Source organism: Dermacentor silvarum, chromosome 1 (genome assembly GCF_013339745.2).
Source record: "Dermacentor silvarum isolate Dsil-2018 chromosome 1, BIME_Dsil_1.4, whole genome shotgun sequence".
In the NCBI taxonomy this organism is placed as follows: Eukaryota; Metazoa; Arthropoda; class Arachnida; order Ixodida; family Ixodidae; genus Dermacentor; species Dermacentor silvarum.
In genome coordinates this window covers 370,603,898-370,622,675 of record NC_051154.1, presented here as the reverse complement: position 1 = coordinate 370,622,675, position 18,778 = coordinate 370,603,898, and the positions used below count along the sequence as shown (strand labels likewise).

The 18,778-nt window shown below is 46.0% G+C and overlaps 1 protein-coding gene across 2 annotated transcripts in view; it reads right to left on the bottom strand.

The window, feature by feature from the left end:
* LOC119437458 (ATP-dependent translocase ABCB1-like) overlaps positions 1-18,778 on the bottom strand; it is a 36,160-nt gene that overhangs the window by 6,498 nt on the left and 10,884 nt on the right. For both annotated transcript variants that reach the window (XM_037704481.2, XM_049660579.1), the window contains 2 exons: positions 14,366-14,578; positions 6,010-6,159 (listed from right to left, as the gene is read on the bottom strand). In XM_037704481.2, coding sequence (XP_037560409.2) covers positions 6,010-6,159; positions 14,366-14,578 — 363 coding nt within the window. The remainder of the gene's footprint in view (positions 1-6,009; positions 6,160-14,365; positions 14,579-18,778) is intronic.

Here is an 18,778-nt window from a genome sequence, read left to right as displayed (position 1 = left end):
TTGGGAACTAATCGCGATTTCTTGTGAGTGCCTAACTGTTTTCGTAGGCCGATCCCAAAGATAGTGCAAGCTGAAAATCCAAATAAGAACATGGCAGCATTGCAGTTGCAACATTTTACATATAGCCTACACATATGGCTATGTGCTGTCTGGGAGGATGTTTCACGGCTCTGCTTACTAGAATATGCTGCTATGTTAAAGTGTATAGCTTTCTTTGGGAACTAATCGCAATTTCTTGTGATTGCCTAACTGTTTTCGTAGGCCGATCCCAAAGATAGTGCAAGCTGAAAATCCAAATAAGAACATGGCAGCATTGCAGTTGCAACATTTTACATATAGCCTACACATATGGCTATGTGCTGTCTGGGAGGATGTTTCACGGCTCTGCTTGCTAGAATACGCTGCTATGTTAAAGTGTATAGCTTTCTTTGGGAACTAATCGCGATTTCTTGTGAGTGCCTAACTGTTTTCGTAGGCCGATCCCAAAGATAGTGCAAGCTGAAAATCCAAATAAGAACATGGCAGCATTGCAGTTGCAACATTTTACATATAGCCTACACATATGTCTATGTGCTGTCTGGGAGGATGTTTCACGGCTCTGCTTGCTAGAATACGCTGCTATGTTAAAGTGTATAGCTTTCTTTGGGAACTAATCGCGATTTCTTGTGAGTGCCTAACTGTTTTCGTAGGCCGATCCCAAAGATAGTGCAAGCTGAAAATCCAAATAAGAACATGGCAGCATTGCAGTTGCAACATTTTACATATAGCCTACACATATGGCTATGTGCTGTCTGGGAGGATGTTTCACGGCTCTGCTTGCTAGAATATGCTGCTATGTTAAAGTGTATAGCTTTCTTTGGGAACTAATCGCAATTTCTTGTGATTGCCTAACTGTTTTCGTAGGCCGATCCCAAAGATAGTGCAAGCTGAAAATCCAAATAAGAACATGGCAGCATTGCAGTTACAACATTTTACATATAGCCTACACATATGGCTATGTGCTGTCTGGGAGGATGTTTCACGGCTCTGCTTGCTAGAATACGCTGTTATGTTAAAGTGTATAGCTTTCTTTGGGAACTAATCGCAATTTCTTGTGATTGCCTAACTGTTTTCATAGGCCGATCCCAAAGATAGTGCAAGCTGAAAATCCAAATAAGAACATGGCAGCATTGCAGTTGCAACATTTTACATATAGCCTACACATATGGCTATGTGCTGTCTGGGAGGATGTTTCACGGCTCTGCTTGCTAGAATATGCTGCTATGTTAAAGTGTATAGCTTTCTTTGGGAACTAATCGCAATTTCTTGTCATTGCCGAACTGTTTTCGTAGGCCGATCCCAAAGATAGTGCAAGCTGAAAATCCAAATAACATGGCAGCATTGCAGTTGCAACATTTTACATATAGCCTACACATATGGCTATGTGCTGTCTGGAAGGAGGTTTCACGGCTCTCCTTGCTAGAATATGCTGATACGTTAAAGTGTATAGCCTTCTTTGCGAACTAATTGTGATTTCTTGTGATTGGCTAACCGTTTTCATAGGCCAATCCAAAAGATAGTGCAAGCTGAAAATCCAAATAAGAACATGGCAGCATTGCAGTTGCAACATTTTACATATAGCCTACACATATGGCTATGTGCTGTCTGGGAGGATGTTTCACGGCTCTGCTTGCTAGAATATGCTGCTATGTTAAAGTGTATAGCTTTCTTTGGGAACTAATCGCAATTTCTTGTGATTGCCTAACTGTTTTCGTAGGCCGATCCCAAAGATAGTGCAAGCTGAAAATCCAAATAAGAACATGGCAGCATTGCAGTTGCAACATTTTACATATAGCCTACACATATGGCTATGTGCTGTCTGGGAGGATGTTTCACGGCTCTGCTTGCTAGAATATGCTGCTATGTTAAAGTGTATAGCTTTCTTTGGGAACTAATCGCAATTTCTTGTGATTGCCTAACTGTTTTCGTAGGCCGATCCCAAAGATAGTGCAAGCTGAAAATCCAAATAAGAACATGGCAGCATTGCAGTTACAACATTTTACATATAGCCTACACATATGGCTATGTGCTGTCTGGGAGGATGTTTCATGGCTCTGCTTGCTAGAATACGCTGTTATGTTAAAGTGTATAGCTTTCTTTGGGAACTAATCGCAATTTCTTGTGATTGCCTAACTGTTTTCATAGGCCGATCCCAAAGATAGTGCAAGCTGAAAATCCAAATAAGAACATGGCAGCATTGCAGTTGCAACATTTTACATATAGCCTACACATATGGCTATGTGCTGTCTGGGAGGATGTTTCACGGCTCTGCTTGCTAGAATATGCTGCTATGTTAAAGTGTATAGCTTTCTTTGGGAACTAATCGCAATTTCTTGTCATTGCCGAACTGTTTTCGTAGGCCGATCCCAAAGATAGTGCAAGCTGAAAATCCAAATAACATGGCAGCATTGCAGTTGCAACATTTTACATATAGCCTACACATATGGCTATGTGCTGTCTGGAAGGAGGTTTCACGGCTCTCCTTGCTAGAATATGCTGATACGTTAAAGTGTATAGCCTTCTTTGCGAACTAATTGTGATTTCTTGTGATTGGCTAACCGTTTTCATAGGCCAATCCAAAAGATAGTGCAAGCTGAAAATCCAAATAAGAACATGGCAGCATTGCAGTTGCAACATTTTACATATAGCCTACACATATGGCTATGTGCTGTCTGGGAGGATGTTTCACGGCTCTGCTTGCTAGAATATGCTGCTATGTTAAAGTGTATAGCTTTCTTTGGGAACTAATCGCAATTTCTTGTGATTGCCTAACTGTTTTCGTAGGCCGATCCCAAAGATAGTGCAAGCTGAAAATCCAAATAAGAACATGGCAGCATTGCAGTTGCAACATTTTACATATAGCCTACACATATGGCTATGTGCTGTCTGGGAGGATGTTTCACGGCTCTGCTTGCTAGAATATGCTGCTATGTTAAAGTGTATAGCTTTCTTTGGGAACTAATCGCAATTTCTTGTGATTGCCTAACTGTTTTCGTAGGCCGATCCCAAAGATAGTGCAAGCTGAAAATCCAAATAAGAACATGGCAGCATTGCAGTTGCAACATTTTACATATAGCCTACACATATGGCTATGTGCTGTCTGGGAGGATGTTTCACGGCTCTGCTTGCTAGAATAAGCTGCTATGTTAAAGTATATAGCTTTCTTTGGGAACTAATCGCGATTTCTTGTGAGTGCCTAACCGTTCTCATGGGCCGATCCCAAAGATAGTGCAAGCTGAAAATCCAAAAAAGAACACGGCAGCATTGCAGTTGCAACATTTTACATACAGCCTACACATATGGCTATGTGCTGTCTGGAAGGAGGTTTCACGGCTCTGGTTGATAGAATATGCTGCTATGTTAAAGTGTATAGCTTTCTTTGGGAACTAATCACGATTTCTTGTGAGTGCCTAACTGTTTTCGTGGGCCTATCCTAAAGATAGTGCAGTCGAACACAGCCGTAAAAACCACATCGTGGTACAGTACGACTGAGCGATGGTACCGCACGGTACCTCACGGCGGTAAGGGGAGCATTCTTGCACTCTTGCCTCATGGCAGCTAGCATTTGACACGCTGTTGTTGAGACGCTGTGCCTACAGTCTAAGGCACAGGCATTGTCGTTCAGGATGCTGTGCCTTGGGTGATAGCATCCGCAACCAGAGGCGGTGACGGACACTGCACGGAGTTTCAAACTGGTCCCTCAGGAAGTGGTGCTTGAAGTACCAGTTTGCTCCCGTGTATGAGTAAAGCACAGTGGTAAGGGGAACGCCACCCATAACACATAGTGCCCCACATACTGCCACAAATAACTACCTCCCAAAGACTGCTAACTGCATCCTTGGACAGCAACTGGAGTTGGTTCTTCATTATTTAAAAAAGCTTTTTTTCACATTTCAGATCAACACTGCAGTTTGTCACTAACTAGAACTGCCGTGGCATGTGCCCACAGCAATTCTTTTGTCACGTTGGACGCATGCTTTGTCGGGACACTCGACTCTCTCAGGTCCCCTTTTGTTGCTGTTTTCCTCGCATGGCTCTCGTGTCTCCTGTAATTCGGCTTCCCCACAACACAGGTGTGGTGAACGTGGTTGCGCAATCGTACGAGAGATGGCGCTTGATATGCAGCAAACACCACCTGATGACGCGGACACTCATACGCACAAGGAAGTAGTCCCTTCCTCTTAGGTGGCGGGAACACAACATGTGCAGACGGACCGCATGCGTGCTCAGTGGGGCGCTTTGCAGGACTGTCTCGAAAACGCCTTACCATCTTGCATGGGCTAGCTAGCTGCCGTATCTTATAGGTGTACAATGCCCTTTGGTTTCCGTTACTTTGATGTCATTCCTTTGTCCCAAACCACGCTTGAGACCCCACAGCTTTAACGTCCATTTGACTCTACTAAATGTTTCTTCTTATTTATTCAGAATACAAAATATAGTGCTGCCATCTATGACCAAAGTGCCAAACCAACAGGGTGAGCTGCAGTATTTTGAAATGATTATACAGATCATAACGGCTAAAGTGCTTTAATCCAAGACAGTCGTGTAACATTGCAGAAATCACTATGTGCTCTTTCAAGAATGGACAGGGCTTTACCTTTTTGACTGCTGAGCCTTTCAGGAATTTCCACCTACTGTATCCCAATGGTTTTTCCAAAAGTGAAACAAATTCAATTTCTGTCTCAGTAACATATTAGCATGCTTTGAATTCATATTTTATTTACTGGTGATGTGCTGCTGTAGTGTTATGGGCTCATTCCAATAGCCGTTTTGGTTCGCGATGGTGCCCGCCGACGTCACCGCTGGGGACTGCAACCGCTATCGGCGTAAATGCGAAAAAAGTACCCGGTTCCTGCTGGGATCAAACCCGGCGTGCGCCCGCTGCGTGGGAGCTAGATGCTCTACCCCTGAGCCACACAAGCACTTGCTATTGGGCAGTGGAAAAATGCGCTATAAATGCTCCCCAGGCAGGCGCACAGGTGCGGACGACTCGAGCCTCCGCCAGCATGGTGGCGCCATCTAGGTAAGGTGCCTGCTAACGCAGCGTGCACAGGCGCAGACGACGAGATGCGATTCAGACGAGGCGCGCAGTTAACTCGATTTTGATGTGAGATGTGCGCCACGTATTCTGGATACCTCTTCGGTACACGTTATGGCGTCTCCTCGCAAGGTATGAACCGCTCCTGCAGAAGCGAATCGTAGAGCTACGTGTGCGGCTACAACCAGGCATCATCGGGCTCAGCAGACTGCTGTGCAGAGAGCATTGCAAGCCGCAGCTCGCCATCGACGCCGGGCGGACCGTTCAGATCGTTCTCGTCGAAACGAGGCGAAGAGACTTTGTCACGAGGACCCTGGTGGCGTGGTGCCGAAATTGGAGCTACTCTTGAGCCACTCCACCAGCTTACGCTGCGACTGTGCTGCCTGTGCCGCGCAGGCCTGTGACTATTTAGAAAGTGCTTAATCTGGAAATTTCAATCAACATTAAGACATGCTAATCACTGATTTTAATTAGGATAATTATGTTCCACAGGCACCACAGCCTCCTCACAGCTGTCACTGTCACTTGAATATGCCTTGTAATCAACACCTATCTTCTCTGAATTGAAGTTCATAAGAAGTTCTTGAATTTCTGCATTGTTAAAAAGAAACCACAGGCTTCTTATGCCAGCTCGAAACATTGGAAAACAAAAGTGATGAGCAACACTGAAAAATAAGCTTTGATGCCGCCACCTGTCCTACAAAAACCAAACCTGCCACACCATTCTAGAACTTGAGCATAGATGGCGCAACCAGTCTACGGATGTTTCATATTTGCGAATTATCTTGAGAAAGGCAAGCAGTGTGCAGAAAGTGTGATGCGGCTTTACTCAAGCTGGACCAGGGGTGTGCATCGATTCCCAGATATGTATGCTTGAGCATGGCACTTAAAGGGTTAAAGAGGACAAATTAGTTGATAGTAAAAATACTCACCTGTTCAGCTTCGGCATCCAAGGTGGACGTAGCCTCATCCAAGACCAGAATGGGCAGCTTGCGCACAAGTGCCCGTGCAAGTGCAACTCGCTGTTTCTGTCCTTCTAACAGCTGAGTCATGGCCGAGTTACACAGGGGTGTGTCGTAGCCCTGCAAGAGCACAAATTCTAACGTGTACACCTTGTTAACATTTCTTATAGTTTTAATGTGAATTAGGTCATGGACAAACGCTTAGGTAGCAAATCTGTGGTACAGTTAATGTTCTCTCTTGACATTGACAGAAGTCAGTTCTACAAGAATATTTTAGTTGTCTTAGGTACACTCAGTTCCTTATTTTTCTTCTCTCACTATGCTGGCTTGCCCACTACACAAATTTTGTTAGTTAATTCAGGTTTAATGGTGCAAAAGTGACAAAGGCCATGCTGCGCCAGCCACAAGGTATTAAGAAATGAAATGTTTAATGCAGCGAAAGCTGCGTTATCTTATATTCTATGTAAAAAACCGGCTTCATCTAAAGACTGAAACAAGTCAGTGAATGGCACTAGCGGATCATCTCCCAATAATGAGGCAGGGTGTGAAGGTAATTGTAAGTTACACAGAGTCTGCAAAAATTTCCGTATGTGTGTTTCTATGTGTGGAAATGTCATAAATATATATTAGTGTAAGAGGTTCATGACACTTATCGCAGGTTGGCGGATCTTCTTTTCAAAGTAATAAATTGTGTGTCAGATGTGTGTGCCCTATTCGAAGTCGACATAAGATCACCTCATAGAACTGTTGCTGGTGACTGCCCGATTTCCATTCGCCAAGCAGGGGTTTGGTTATATGTAACTTGTTATTTATGCAGGAGTCCCATTCTTGTTGCCATTTTGATGTCAGGGCTTTACGAATTGCTGGGATACTGTCTTTGTATGGAATTTTTGAGTGAGTTGGGTCTTTGTGCACTGCCATGGCCATGCATCTATCTGTCGATTCATTCCCTGGTATCCCAACATGGCTAGGGACCCAGCAGAATCGTATGGTTCGTCCGTATTTGTTATTAACAACCATGTTTAAGATATCACCAAGCAGCGGTTCACAGTCCAATTTTAAATTTAAAGCTCTGAGTGCACTCAACGAATCGATGTAAATGACAGCACTCCTCTGTTTGTCGGTGATAACTTTGTTTACTGCCGTCCATATAGCCATAACTTCGGTGGTAAAGACTGAAGCAGAATTATGTATGTAAATGTAAGAGGGCAGATATATCGGGCAAACTGCGCGTTGCCTCAATGATCGGCTCCGCGAACACCGCAATAACGTAAAAAAATGGCACCGGTGGGTTCTTGGCGATTCATTGTCGTGATCACAGCTACAAACCTATCGAGGACGAGTGCATGATTTTGTCCCGTGGTAGGACGCAGCTTATCCGTGAAATAACTGAAGTGCAGATGATTGCAAAATTGGGTGATATGTGTGTTAGTTTCCCTTTACTGGCTCTCACAGAAAAAGAACTAAGTTTTTTGGAGGCAGCATGACTTAACTCGTAACTATGTTACACGTATACGCAATCCTCCATCGCCTTCTCCGAGGCGCTGGACGATCGAGAGCCAGGCGCCGAAACGCGCGTCTCGGGCCGTGGAGTTTGGTTCAAATTTGGGCCCTGCGACATTGTGGTCTGTTGGCCCGTCTTCGTTGATGATGGAGCAGCACTGGCTGCAGCCACCGAGGGGACGGATGGAGTCTTTACGGGAACACTATGCGTGGACCCTGTAGACACCTGAAACTGGCGTGGCGCTGCCCCCTGTTGCGCCACACTGGCATAGCTAATTTTAGGTAAGTGCCCCAACCTTTTCCTCGCTTCATAGAATGGAATTTTTTCTTTTATGGTGATTGCAATTGTTTCTCTTTCTTTTTTCCAGCAAGGGCAGCTCCGTGAGTAAGCTGGATGGTCTCCCTTGCAATTGGCACATTGCGCAGGAGCATTACAGTTGTCAGAGGGATGGTCATTGGCGCTACACTTCGCGTATGTTTCTTTTTCCTTTGCATGATTGTGATGCATGTCCGAACCTCTGGCACTTGAAGCACCGCCTCAGGTTCGGTATGTATGGTCGGACATTGACTCTTAGGTATCCTGCTTCGAGTGAAGTGGGCACAGTACTAGTTCCAAATGGTAGTATCACGTGTTTCGTAGGGATTTGTTGGTCGTTTCGTCGGAGTGTAATCCTTTGTGTGATAACAGTGATGTAACTGAATTCGCTATTTTGTGCGCATGTCTGCCGTGTTGAAACCCATCGCACGTGTGCCGATCAGCGATGCACCGTACCTTCATAAACCCTTGTTTTCTGTGCAATAAAACAATCTTGCAAAAGCTCTTACTGCGTCCACATTGATTGTTACAGTTGCGACGAGGCACGGTTGTGCCCGTGCGGGGAGGGCGTTGCCGGCAAGATGGCCTTCGGCGTTTGTATCGGGGAATTTCACCTAAATGGTAGCTCTTCATGGGAGGATTATGTCGAGCGTATAGAGCTATGCTGCGCTGCTAACAAGCTTACGGAAGACGCCGACAAGAGGGCAGAGGGCAGTATTGCTGAGCTGCTGTGGGGAGGATACCTACTCCTTGATAGCTACCCTCGTAAAGCCTCTCCGACCACCGAACGCTGACTACGAGTCCATCGTAAAAGCCGTGAAGAACCACATCAACCCGAAGCCATCCGAGCTGTATTCAAGGTACGTGTTCTCAAAGCGAGATCAGCACGACGGCAAATCTGTCGCAGACTACATTACAGCTTTACGTAAGCTAGCCAAGAACTGCGGGTTCAACGACAGCCAGCTTCCTCTTGATGTAATGCTGAGGGAACGGTTTGTTTTTGGACTTTCTGACAGCAACGTTTGTTGGCCGAGAAAGACCGGACCTTTAAGACTGCCTACGATCTAGCAGTCACGGCAGAGGCTGCTGCAAAACATTGAAGCGTTATGGGCGGCCTGCGTCAGGACGTCCCAGATTTGACAGCCAAAGTGGACGGGCAACGCATGAAGCAGCATAAGAATGGGCAAGATGAAAAAACTTCAAGCGAGCATGTGAAACGGCAGTGTTTCCGGTGCTTGGGCAACCACGCTGCATACCGTTGCAAGTTTAAAACCGCAATATGCTTCAACTGTTCTGTGAAAGGACACTTGGCCAAAGCGTGCCGGAAAAAACAAAGAGGTCAGGTTAACCACCAGTTGGAAAATATGGCAAACTCAGTGCAACCTGAGTATGATGACATGCTAAATATTAGCCAAGTGACTAGCGGTTGCCCTAAGTTTATGGTGGCCATAAGCATAGGTGGTGAAATGGTGCCCATGGAAGTCGACTCAGGAGCAGCTAGATCGATTATCAGTCAAAATATGTTCAGCAAACTGAAAGTGGCAAGGCACATTACGCTTGAAGAAGCGGACACCAAGTTCGTAACTTGGACTAAGGAAGGATTGGACGTCGTCGGAAAAGCCACACTTCCAGTCAAATTCAAAGAACAAGACTTCAAGCTACCGATACTCATTGTAAGAAACGAAGGTAGCACGTTTTTGGGCCGTGATTGGTTCAAGGTATTGAACATTAATGTCACTGGGCTTCACAGCATCGAACAAAATGCAGAAGTCCTTATCAAAAAGTTTCCTGATGTTTTTGGCGAAACATTTCCAGGCGCCACTCTGCCACCACTACACATCGAGCTGAAGCAGGACGGCGGCCCAAGTTTCTAAAATGCCACAGCATTCCATTCGCACTCAAGGATGCATCATCACAGAACTGGAAAAACTGGAACGCCAAGGTGTTCTGCAACCGACGCAGTATTCCGAATGGGCCAGCTCTGTGGTCATCGTCCGTAAAAATGATGTGTCATTAAGAATATGCGACAACTATAAAAGTACAGTCAACGAAGTGGTAAGGAACAATGTTTATCCTTTACCTACTAGCAAGGAACTTTTCACAAAGTTGGGGAAAGGCCATATTTTTTCTAAAATTGACTTGACACAAGCATACCAACAACTTGCAGTTGATGACGCTTCAGCAGAAGTTCTCACGATAAATACAGTAAAAGGCCTGTACAAAGTGTGACATTTGCCGTTTGGTGTGTCGGTGGCACCCGGATTATTTCAATGAGCAATTGATACAGTGCTTGCAGGCCTATGCCAGGTGGCAGCATACCTCGACGACATCCTTGTGGCCAGCGAAATGGCAGAGGAGCACCACAAAGTCCTCATGAAAGTTCTCAACAGACTGTCAAAAGCGGGACTGCGTATACGAGGCGCCAAGTGTCAGTTCTTCAAAGAGCCTGGAGTACTTGGGACACTGGATAGACGCAAATGGCATCTACCCGTCAAAGGCTAAAGTCGAGGCTATTCACAAAGCACCTGCACCAAAGAACAAGAAGGAGCTCCAAGCTTTTCTAGGTATGGTGAACTTCTACAATCGCTTTCTAAAGGGTCGATCCGAAGTTGCCGAAGTGCTCTACCACCTACTAGACAGCGACAGTACGTGGAAGTGGGGTGAAGAGCAGCAACTTGCTTTCAAAAGACTAAAGACGTTGTTGACATCAGAGTTGCTTTTAGTGCACTTCAATCCTGATGCACCCTTAATTCTGTCTTGTGACGCATCACCCGTGGGTGTGGGAGCTGTATTAGCTCACAGCAATGCTCAAGGTCGCGAGCAACCTGTTGCTTATGCGTCAAGAACACTCACTAAGGCGGAACATAATTACGCCCAGATTGACCACGAGGCTCTAGCTATTGTCTATGGCGTCCGTCAATTTCACCAGTATCTTTGTGGGTGAGAATTCCGCATCTTGACAGATCATAAGCCACTACTCGGTATCTTTCAATGAGACAAGCAGATTCCCATTGTTTTATCACCGCGCATGTTGCGGTGGTCTTTGTTGTTATCTGCTTACGAATACAAACTGGAGTATAGAAGGACGCAAGATCACGCAAACGCAGACTGTCTAAGCAGGCTACCGATACCCGGTGACCGGATGGACATGTAGCCTCCTGGCAACATTCTTTTGTTGGAAGCAGTGGAGTACCCTCCTGTGAGCACAGCAGATGTCGCATCAGCCACTCTGCATTATCCTTGCCTGTCGCATGTGAAGAAATGGGTCACAACTGGCAGGCCAGAGCAAGGTGTGCCCCCAGAATAAGCTGCCTATCAGGTGAGGCGCGAAGAGATGTCTCTTCATCGTGACTGCCTTCTATGGGGTAACAGGGTTATACTGCCAGAAGAACTGTGAGAAGATGTCCTCGCCATTCTGCATGCAAATCACCCTGGCATAACAGCTATTAAAGCTCTGGCAAGGTCATATGTGTGGTGGCTGAAGATTGTTGCCCAGATTGAAGAGTTCGTGCGTCATTGCCAACCCTGTCAAGAGAACAGGCAAAGCCAACCTAAAATGTCTATGCATTTCTGGACGAAACCCGAAAGCCCATGGAGCAGAATTCCCATCGATTTTGCAGGGCCGGTTAAGGGCATTTTTTTTTCTTCTTGTCGTGGACGCACTATCAAACTGGGCCGAGATCAAGAAAACGCCATCGCTTCACTCGTCAGCTGTGATCAAAAAACTGTGAAGAATGTTTGCTTCATATAGATTGCCTGAGTTGGTTGTTTCTGATAACGGCACAGCCTTTTCGAGCAATGAAATGCAATCTTTCTTGAACAAAAATGGCGTGCGCTACATGTACACAGCGCCATACCATCCCGCAAGCAATAGAAGGGCTGAGCGCATGGTACGCAAGCTAAAGTGCGTTCCGAAAGCAGAGCCACTGCACAGTGGCGTGTAAAGTTTCTCGTTTTTTATTCAAGCAGCACTCCACGCCTCACTCGGAAACCGGGAGGATGCCAGCAGAACTCATGCTGGGGAGGAGCTTCCGCTCTGTCTTGTCGAGACTGCACCCTGACGTGAAAAGCCCTGGATGTACCAAGCCGCCATCCTCGAGTGAGTTTCTACACAGTGACCCCGTGTATGTGCGGAAGTTCTCTCGTGGTCCGAAGTGGCTGGCTGCACGGATACTGCATCGCTTGAGACGCGTCATGTACAAAGTACACACTTCCGATGGTTCAGTACACTGACGTCATCACAACCACGTGCGGAGAGCATGGGATGCTGTGCCGATAGGTTATCACGCTAACCCCAGCTTCAAGCTTCCAGCGACAGAAACTGCAGTGCAGAGATCGCCAATCCTTCCAGCGACACAAACTGCAGTTCAGAGATCGCCTATGCCAGAAGTTCTGCAAGCATGCCGTAGGTCTACTCATGTATGTTGACCATTGCTCCGTTATGGCATTGACTACTAGGTGGGAAGGGATGTGATAACAGTGATGTGACTGAATTCGCTATCTTGTGCACATGTCTGCCGTCTTGAAACCCATCGCACGTGTGCCTATAAGCGATGCACCGTACCTTAATAAACCCTTGTTTTCTGTGCAATAAAACAATCTTGCAAAAGCTGCTACTGCGTCCACATCAGTTGTTACACTTTGTACCTTAATTATGTTTTGATCTTGGAATCCTTCAACGAGCTCTTCATCACTAAGGTTCAGGAAATCTTCTGATATTACTCCCCTGCTTGTGTTGAGCAACCGATGTGAAGAGATTGTGACTTTAATGTCACTCACACTGGTGAATTCAGCGAGCTTTTTGACGTGATCTTTCTTTGTCAGTTCAAGGAGGAGGTCTCCGCTTGCCATCTTTGAGGCTTTATAGGCAGACCCAATTGTGTTTGCTAAGCATTTCATTACTAAGAAAGGTGACAGTTTCCTTAATGTTGTGTTTCCTTCACTGCGAAGGACATGGTATTTTGGGAAGGTGTCTAGGTCAGTTCCGGGGATAAATTGAAAGAGTGCATCGGTGCGACCTCGTTTCAGAGGCCGATCTAGAAGTTGGGGGAACGCTTCTGCCATAACATGGTTTTAAAATTCGGTGGCGGTGGTAGCCACCCACCACCGAGCCCAACAAGGGGACGCTACAGGTTACGAAAAACCTGCAGACGCCAGCTATGCACCGCCACTATATCTTAATGTACATACCCAAGACTGGATAGATACACATGGTTAACCCTTCCTGCCTGGAAGAAGGAGAAGTAAATGAAGTGAGTAGAAGACTGGAAAGGTTAAAAGGAAGAGAGAAAGACGCAGATTGGAGAGGGGGACAGGAAAAGGCAACTACCGTTTTCCCCCGGGTGGGTCAGGCAGGGGGTGCCATCTATGTGAAGCCGAGGCCAAAGAAGTGTGTTGCCTCTGCCGAGGGGCCATAGAGGTCCAAGCACCCAGCTTTGGCTAAACCACCAGGATCCCCTTTTCCCCGGACACAGCTAAGCCACGCACGGTTAGGCGAGGGGGGTCCAACCCTCGTGTGCTCGGGTCCGTGGTGTCGCCACACACCAAATGCCTGCTGATGCAGACGCCCCTGCGGGGACAAATTTTGTGTACAACTGAAGATAGAACATGTAGCTGCTAGGAGCAATCCGGGATATCACCCCAGATGACAAGTGCAATTACGGTGCTTAGCTCAGCTAAGAAATCGTGCTGCACTCAATCTTTGCCTCAATGTAGTCACTAATAAGACATGGACAAATCAGTACTACAGGAGACCGACACAAACAATAGGGTTTCTCGAAAGCCATCTTGGGGCCAATATCAAGCGATGGTAACCGAGCTAGCCATGCTCTGAACATACACTTAGGTTGGTATACTTCTTGCAAGGAACTGTCTGTCTGAATGTGTATTTTCTTTGTACACATGAAAACTCTAACACACAGGTGTGCATGTTTAACCCTTGCCTGGGACCAACCACTGCGACATTGGTTAAACGTCCGACCTCACGATCAGTAGTAGACGATTTTAGTTAGAATTGCACTGGACCAAAGAAGCACCTTTTCTCTTCCGTCTGTCTCTGTACAAAAATGATCTCAAACAACTTTAACTCCATGATGACTCTCTATTAATATCATGCTACAAACGAAACACTAACAGAATGAAACAGTAGTAGAACACCTGCGATGTATGATTGTGGCATAACTGGGCATTAAAAGTGCTATAGCCCAAAAACTAAACGCTCGCGAATGAATTACTTGTGAAAGAATGAATGAAGTGACGATGAATGAATGTCCCCTTGTGGTTTGCTTTCTCATGTTCGAGCTTTGTTCATAACTTGACAGTACTCTGCTGTACAGGGCAGTAGCCGTCTTTCTCGAGGCCATGCAAAGCAGCTGTTAATCGGAAACAAGTGTCGAAGCACTGCACTTATCCGACTCCACTCACAGAGAAATGCTCTTTTGCGGTACTTACAACACCAAAGCTGTTTCACGTAAGCTCTACTTGATGCCAGTGCTAGGGTGTACTTACCAAGGGGAGTTGGCTGACGAAATTGTGGAAACGTGCCATGCGGGCTGCCTCCTCTAGCTCCTCCTGGCTGGGCACCCCAGAAGACGGGTCAAGGCCATACACCACATTCTCCCCGAGGGTGTGGTCCATTAAGGAGAGCCGTGGCTCGCAGGCCATTATGCACTGCTGCAGGTATCCTACATTGATTGCACTCACATCCATGCCATCCAAGTACTGCACGCAAAACCACAAGGGAACCAGGGATCAAGAACCACAGATCGTCAAGTTTGACATAATAGCGTAGCTCTCAGAAACGCACTGGACTCCTTCTAATACGAACACATATGGACTTTAGAAATCTGTTTGTGTTATCAAAAGTTAAGTTCAGTGAATCTGTGAGAACTAAACAAAGGTGCCAAGCCATCCACTTAGCACAGAAAAAGCGTCACCATAGCTTACTGATGCTCACTTATTTTATTTGAAAGGCAGTTTATCATATATATTACAATTTCCTCCCTTCCCTTAACATTTGCCAGAGTTGCTAAGGTGGGATCCCCTCACACAGAAATAGCACACGAGCTCTCGTGTCCTTTTAATTTCGAAATCAAATATTATACAGAGCTCTATTTTTTATGTTGCCAAGAATGTACTGCATAAGACTTGCGAAAGACAGTGGACCAACAGGTTAAAAAATTAGCACCTACAAATTCTGCTTCATCACAACTAGTATAACCCTTTGAAAGAGAATGTGTTTTCCTGGGATTCATATGAAGTAAGCAATGAGAACAATGAAACTCTGCAACACAGCCTCGCTGGCTGGAGAAAAGTTAACAATATGCCTAGACTTTGCAAACATGGAGTGAATAAAAAAAGGCAAACCTCCAGTGACATCAACACTTTAATTGCCACAAACTCACTGAAGACTGCTGCAAAACCCAGAGCATGTTTTCTCAGTGGCCCAACACCATCTTCACATCTTTCGTTTAAAGTGAAGCAGCGATGAAATGTCATTCCTCACATTCCAGATGTGCCTTAAGTAACAGATGTCTCAATGCCAACAAGAAAAAAAATACATTGTCTCAACAAGAAATCAGAGTGACTCAGAGAGAATGTTTTGATGAGTTCATGTAGGCATTTTACTGTGGTCCCAAAGAAGGTGATCAGTGGGACAGCGATTTTATTATACTTTGATCTGTTACTAACTTGCTAGGAATTTTTTTTGTCTGCACAGGTTGCTGGATGGTGTATTATACGTACTTAAATGCATGCAGGGCATCTTTGGAAAGAAAGTCCATAAGTGTCCCATCAAACTTAGAGCACATAATTATTTGCATGTAGTCCGTAGGCTCGTCTATCCCAGCGCCTGTAAGTACTTCCCAATCAGCATTGCTCCTATGTAGTTGTGTGTCCATGCACCTGCGAGTGAGCATGGCACACGTATATTTTGTACTATGATTTGTGTAACACCTTCTGCTATTGTAACACTGCTGTGTAACACCTTCCATTATGCTATTGAGACCAAGATTGCTTTCCTTTGTTATAGTACAGGACATAATGCCAAGTGTCTCATCACGAGTTACCATTCTTCCTTTGCCTGCCAGAAGCCAGCTGACACTATTTTCAATAACCAACAAACAAAAGAAAAGCGAACTCACGTTATGGCATTCAACATTTCAAAGCAACTCACACACTATTAGAAAAACCACAGTGGGGAAGCTCCACATTATATTTCGACTACATGAGGTTAATTAATCTGCACATAACTCTCAGTACGTGAGCATGTTTACATTCTGCCACCATCAGAACGTAGCTGCTACACCACAGCCGCTAAGTCACTGCCGCGGCTAAACAAACAAACATGTAATACAGATGGAGTGAGCAGAGAGGCTTTCCCCACTTGCCCACGCTGGGGGTCATAGAAACGCAGAAGAATTTTGACCACGGTTGATTGCCACAGCCACTGGCACCTACCAGTGCCACCATCTCGCCGGGGCTTAGCTCAAGGTCATGTCCCTGGAGCACTGTGACTTGTGGTCGGCTTGGGTAGGCAAAGGTGACCCCCTTGAGGGACAGTTGACTGCTCATCTGCTTATAGCCACACAAGAAGAGGGCGGGCTAACTTTTACTTAATTCAGCAAGTGAGTAAAGGCTGTCGTGTTGCGATTCACATGCTCCTTGATATAGAAAACTTAATCATTGTGTCACACCTCAGAATGCCAAAGTGCCACACTCTGCCTTAGTGTAGTTATGAGCACAGACATTACTGCTGGTCAGCAATGAGCATACAGACATACAAAAATTCCTAAATGTTCTCCCACTAGAGCTTACGTGAAACCTACTTGTTTTAGGGATGGCACATGCATAATTATCTTTGTTTAAATTACATACTTATTTGCAAGTTCATACAAGTTACTAAAGGAGGGTCCTGGCATAGTCCTTGACTTTGCGATACTTGTCTGTATACTCTTGCTTTTGTACTCCTCACGTTTTGGAAATAAACAAACTAGATAACAAGTTAATGCCTGACATGCTACATGTATTTCTATAAGCTTACTCATTTATTGTATGCAATCTTAAAATGTCATTATTTACTCATATAAGGCCTACACTTTTTTTGTTGTTAAAACATTTTAAGTTTACTGGGTTTTCAGAAATCTTACCGAGGCGGGCTTATATCTACTAAGTGAAACCTTGAACAGTGCTCAGATTGTTATGCAAAATAATCCACTGGCAGCCAACTACGAACACACATACAGTCGACGATCAAAGTTTTTGATGTGGACAGTGCCGCAAGAATGTACAATTGGGCATTATGAAAAAGTGAATAGCCATGGTAAAATCATTTTCGTTGTTTTTTAGAGAGCCAGCACATCAGGAAATTCGTTTACGCATTTTTTTCTCAGTGTTGTGCTCCATCAAAGTTTAAGTTTTCTGATGACCGAGGCCACAAGTGCATTTTGCGTTCACCCATGCAGCCCGATGTGCATCGTGAATATGTGCAAAGTACCGATGCCTCGCAATCTTAATTCTCGCCATTGTCAGTTTAGGCTGTGCTGCGCAAAATTAGTTTGGAGCTTTATTGGCCTTCGGCCACATGCGAGGTTAGTGAAACTACTTTTACAAATTTTCTCACTTCACCAGGTGGAATGGTGGAAAGCCTGGACATGCACTTTCATAGGCATCTGTATGTACAATATACGATGCTGCTCTGCTTTGTTTTGTTGTTCTATCATAAATAAAGAAGCCATTCAACCACAAGAGCTTCGTGTTCCACGTAAATTGAGTGTCTTCGATTCCACAGGTGTGGTGGCTACACAGCTTGGGCATTGAAGGCAAGCACGCGGATATGTAGTTGCCATTTTGTCGTCCTCTCACTGGCGCAGTCTTTTTCTTTCGGGGTATATTTTCTTTCCTCGTGCTTCTCAGCCCTGGTTATGGCTGGTACATGACTCTGCGTGCTCTGCATTGATGGCAAATGCCAATGCAGCGTGGTGTGTTTACAGTCGCTACCAACGCTGGCCGTACACATGTACCGGACACCGCCACCGGTTCTCGTCATACCAAGCTTTAAGAAATAGATCAAGACTGAAGACTGGGCTAGTTGTTAAAATGTTGAGATCAGGGAAGTGTCGTAAAAGAAAAAAAAATAATAATGAGAAGGGACAGAGAATGGTAAGTGCCAAGACATGTGCTATTGGCAATGTAGCGCCCACAGACACCGCAACGCGGGGCACTTTGGTCGGCGCTCTCAGCAGGAGCCGACAAGGCTCCGGCTGTCGAAGTGAAAAATAAAGAAGCACAGCGCGTGCTCGAGGCGCAAGCTCGGCAACGCGCAGTGTCGTTCTAGAAGCTAGCCACGCTGGTCGTTGCAGCCGCTGCTCCACTTGCTGCCTCTGCCCTTCTGTAAGAGTAGGAACGATGGCACAGCTCCTCAGGTGCAGTCACGTTCCTCCTACTGTGGTGACCTGGGAGAACGCGCCTTGCACCGAGCAACACACTGCTATGGTCACTTGGCCGGAGCCACAGTTCGACCTACCACTGCCGTCATTGTCGTCGAGCTACGTCGGCGCGTGGTTCGCCCAGTTCGAGGAGGCTCTGGAGATGAACCACATATGGATCCAGGAGTTCAAGCACACGGTACTCCTCGACGTCCTGCCACTTTCTCTCCAGCTCCACCACCGCGTTCCATCGCCTGGCCCGCGCCCGTACGATGAACTGCGGCAGTTGGTCCTAAACTTCTACGGCACTGCCTACCTTTCAGAGGTTGACGGCACGGTGCGCGACTCTGTGCCAACGGCCTCCCGGCCAGCACTAGACGCGTCTCTTTCAACACCCGTAAGCCACCATCAGGCAAGCCTTCCTTCCTCGACTTGCCCCGACACAGTCTCGTCGACCCCCCCGATGCGCTACCGCACAGTCCCCGCCCTCCGGCTC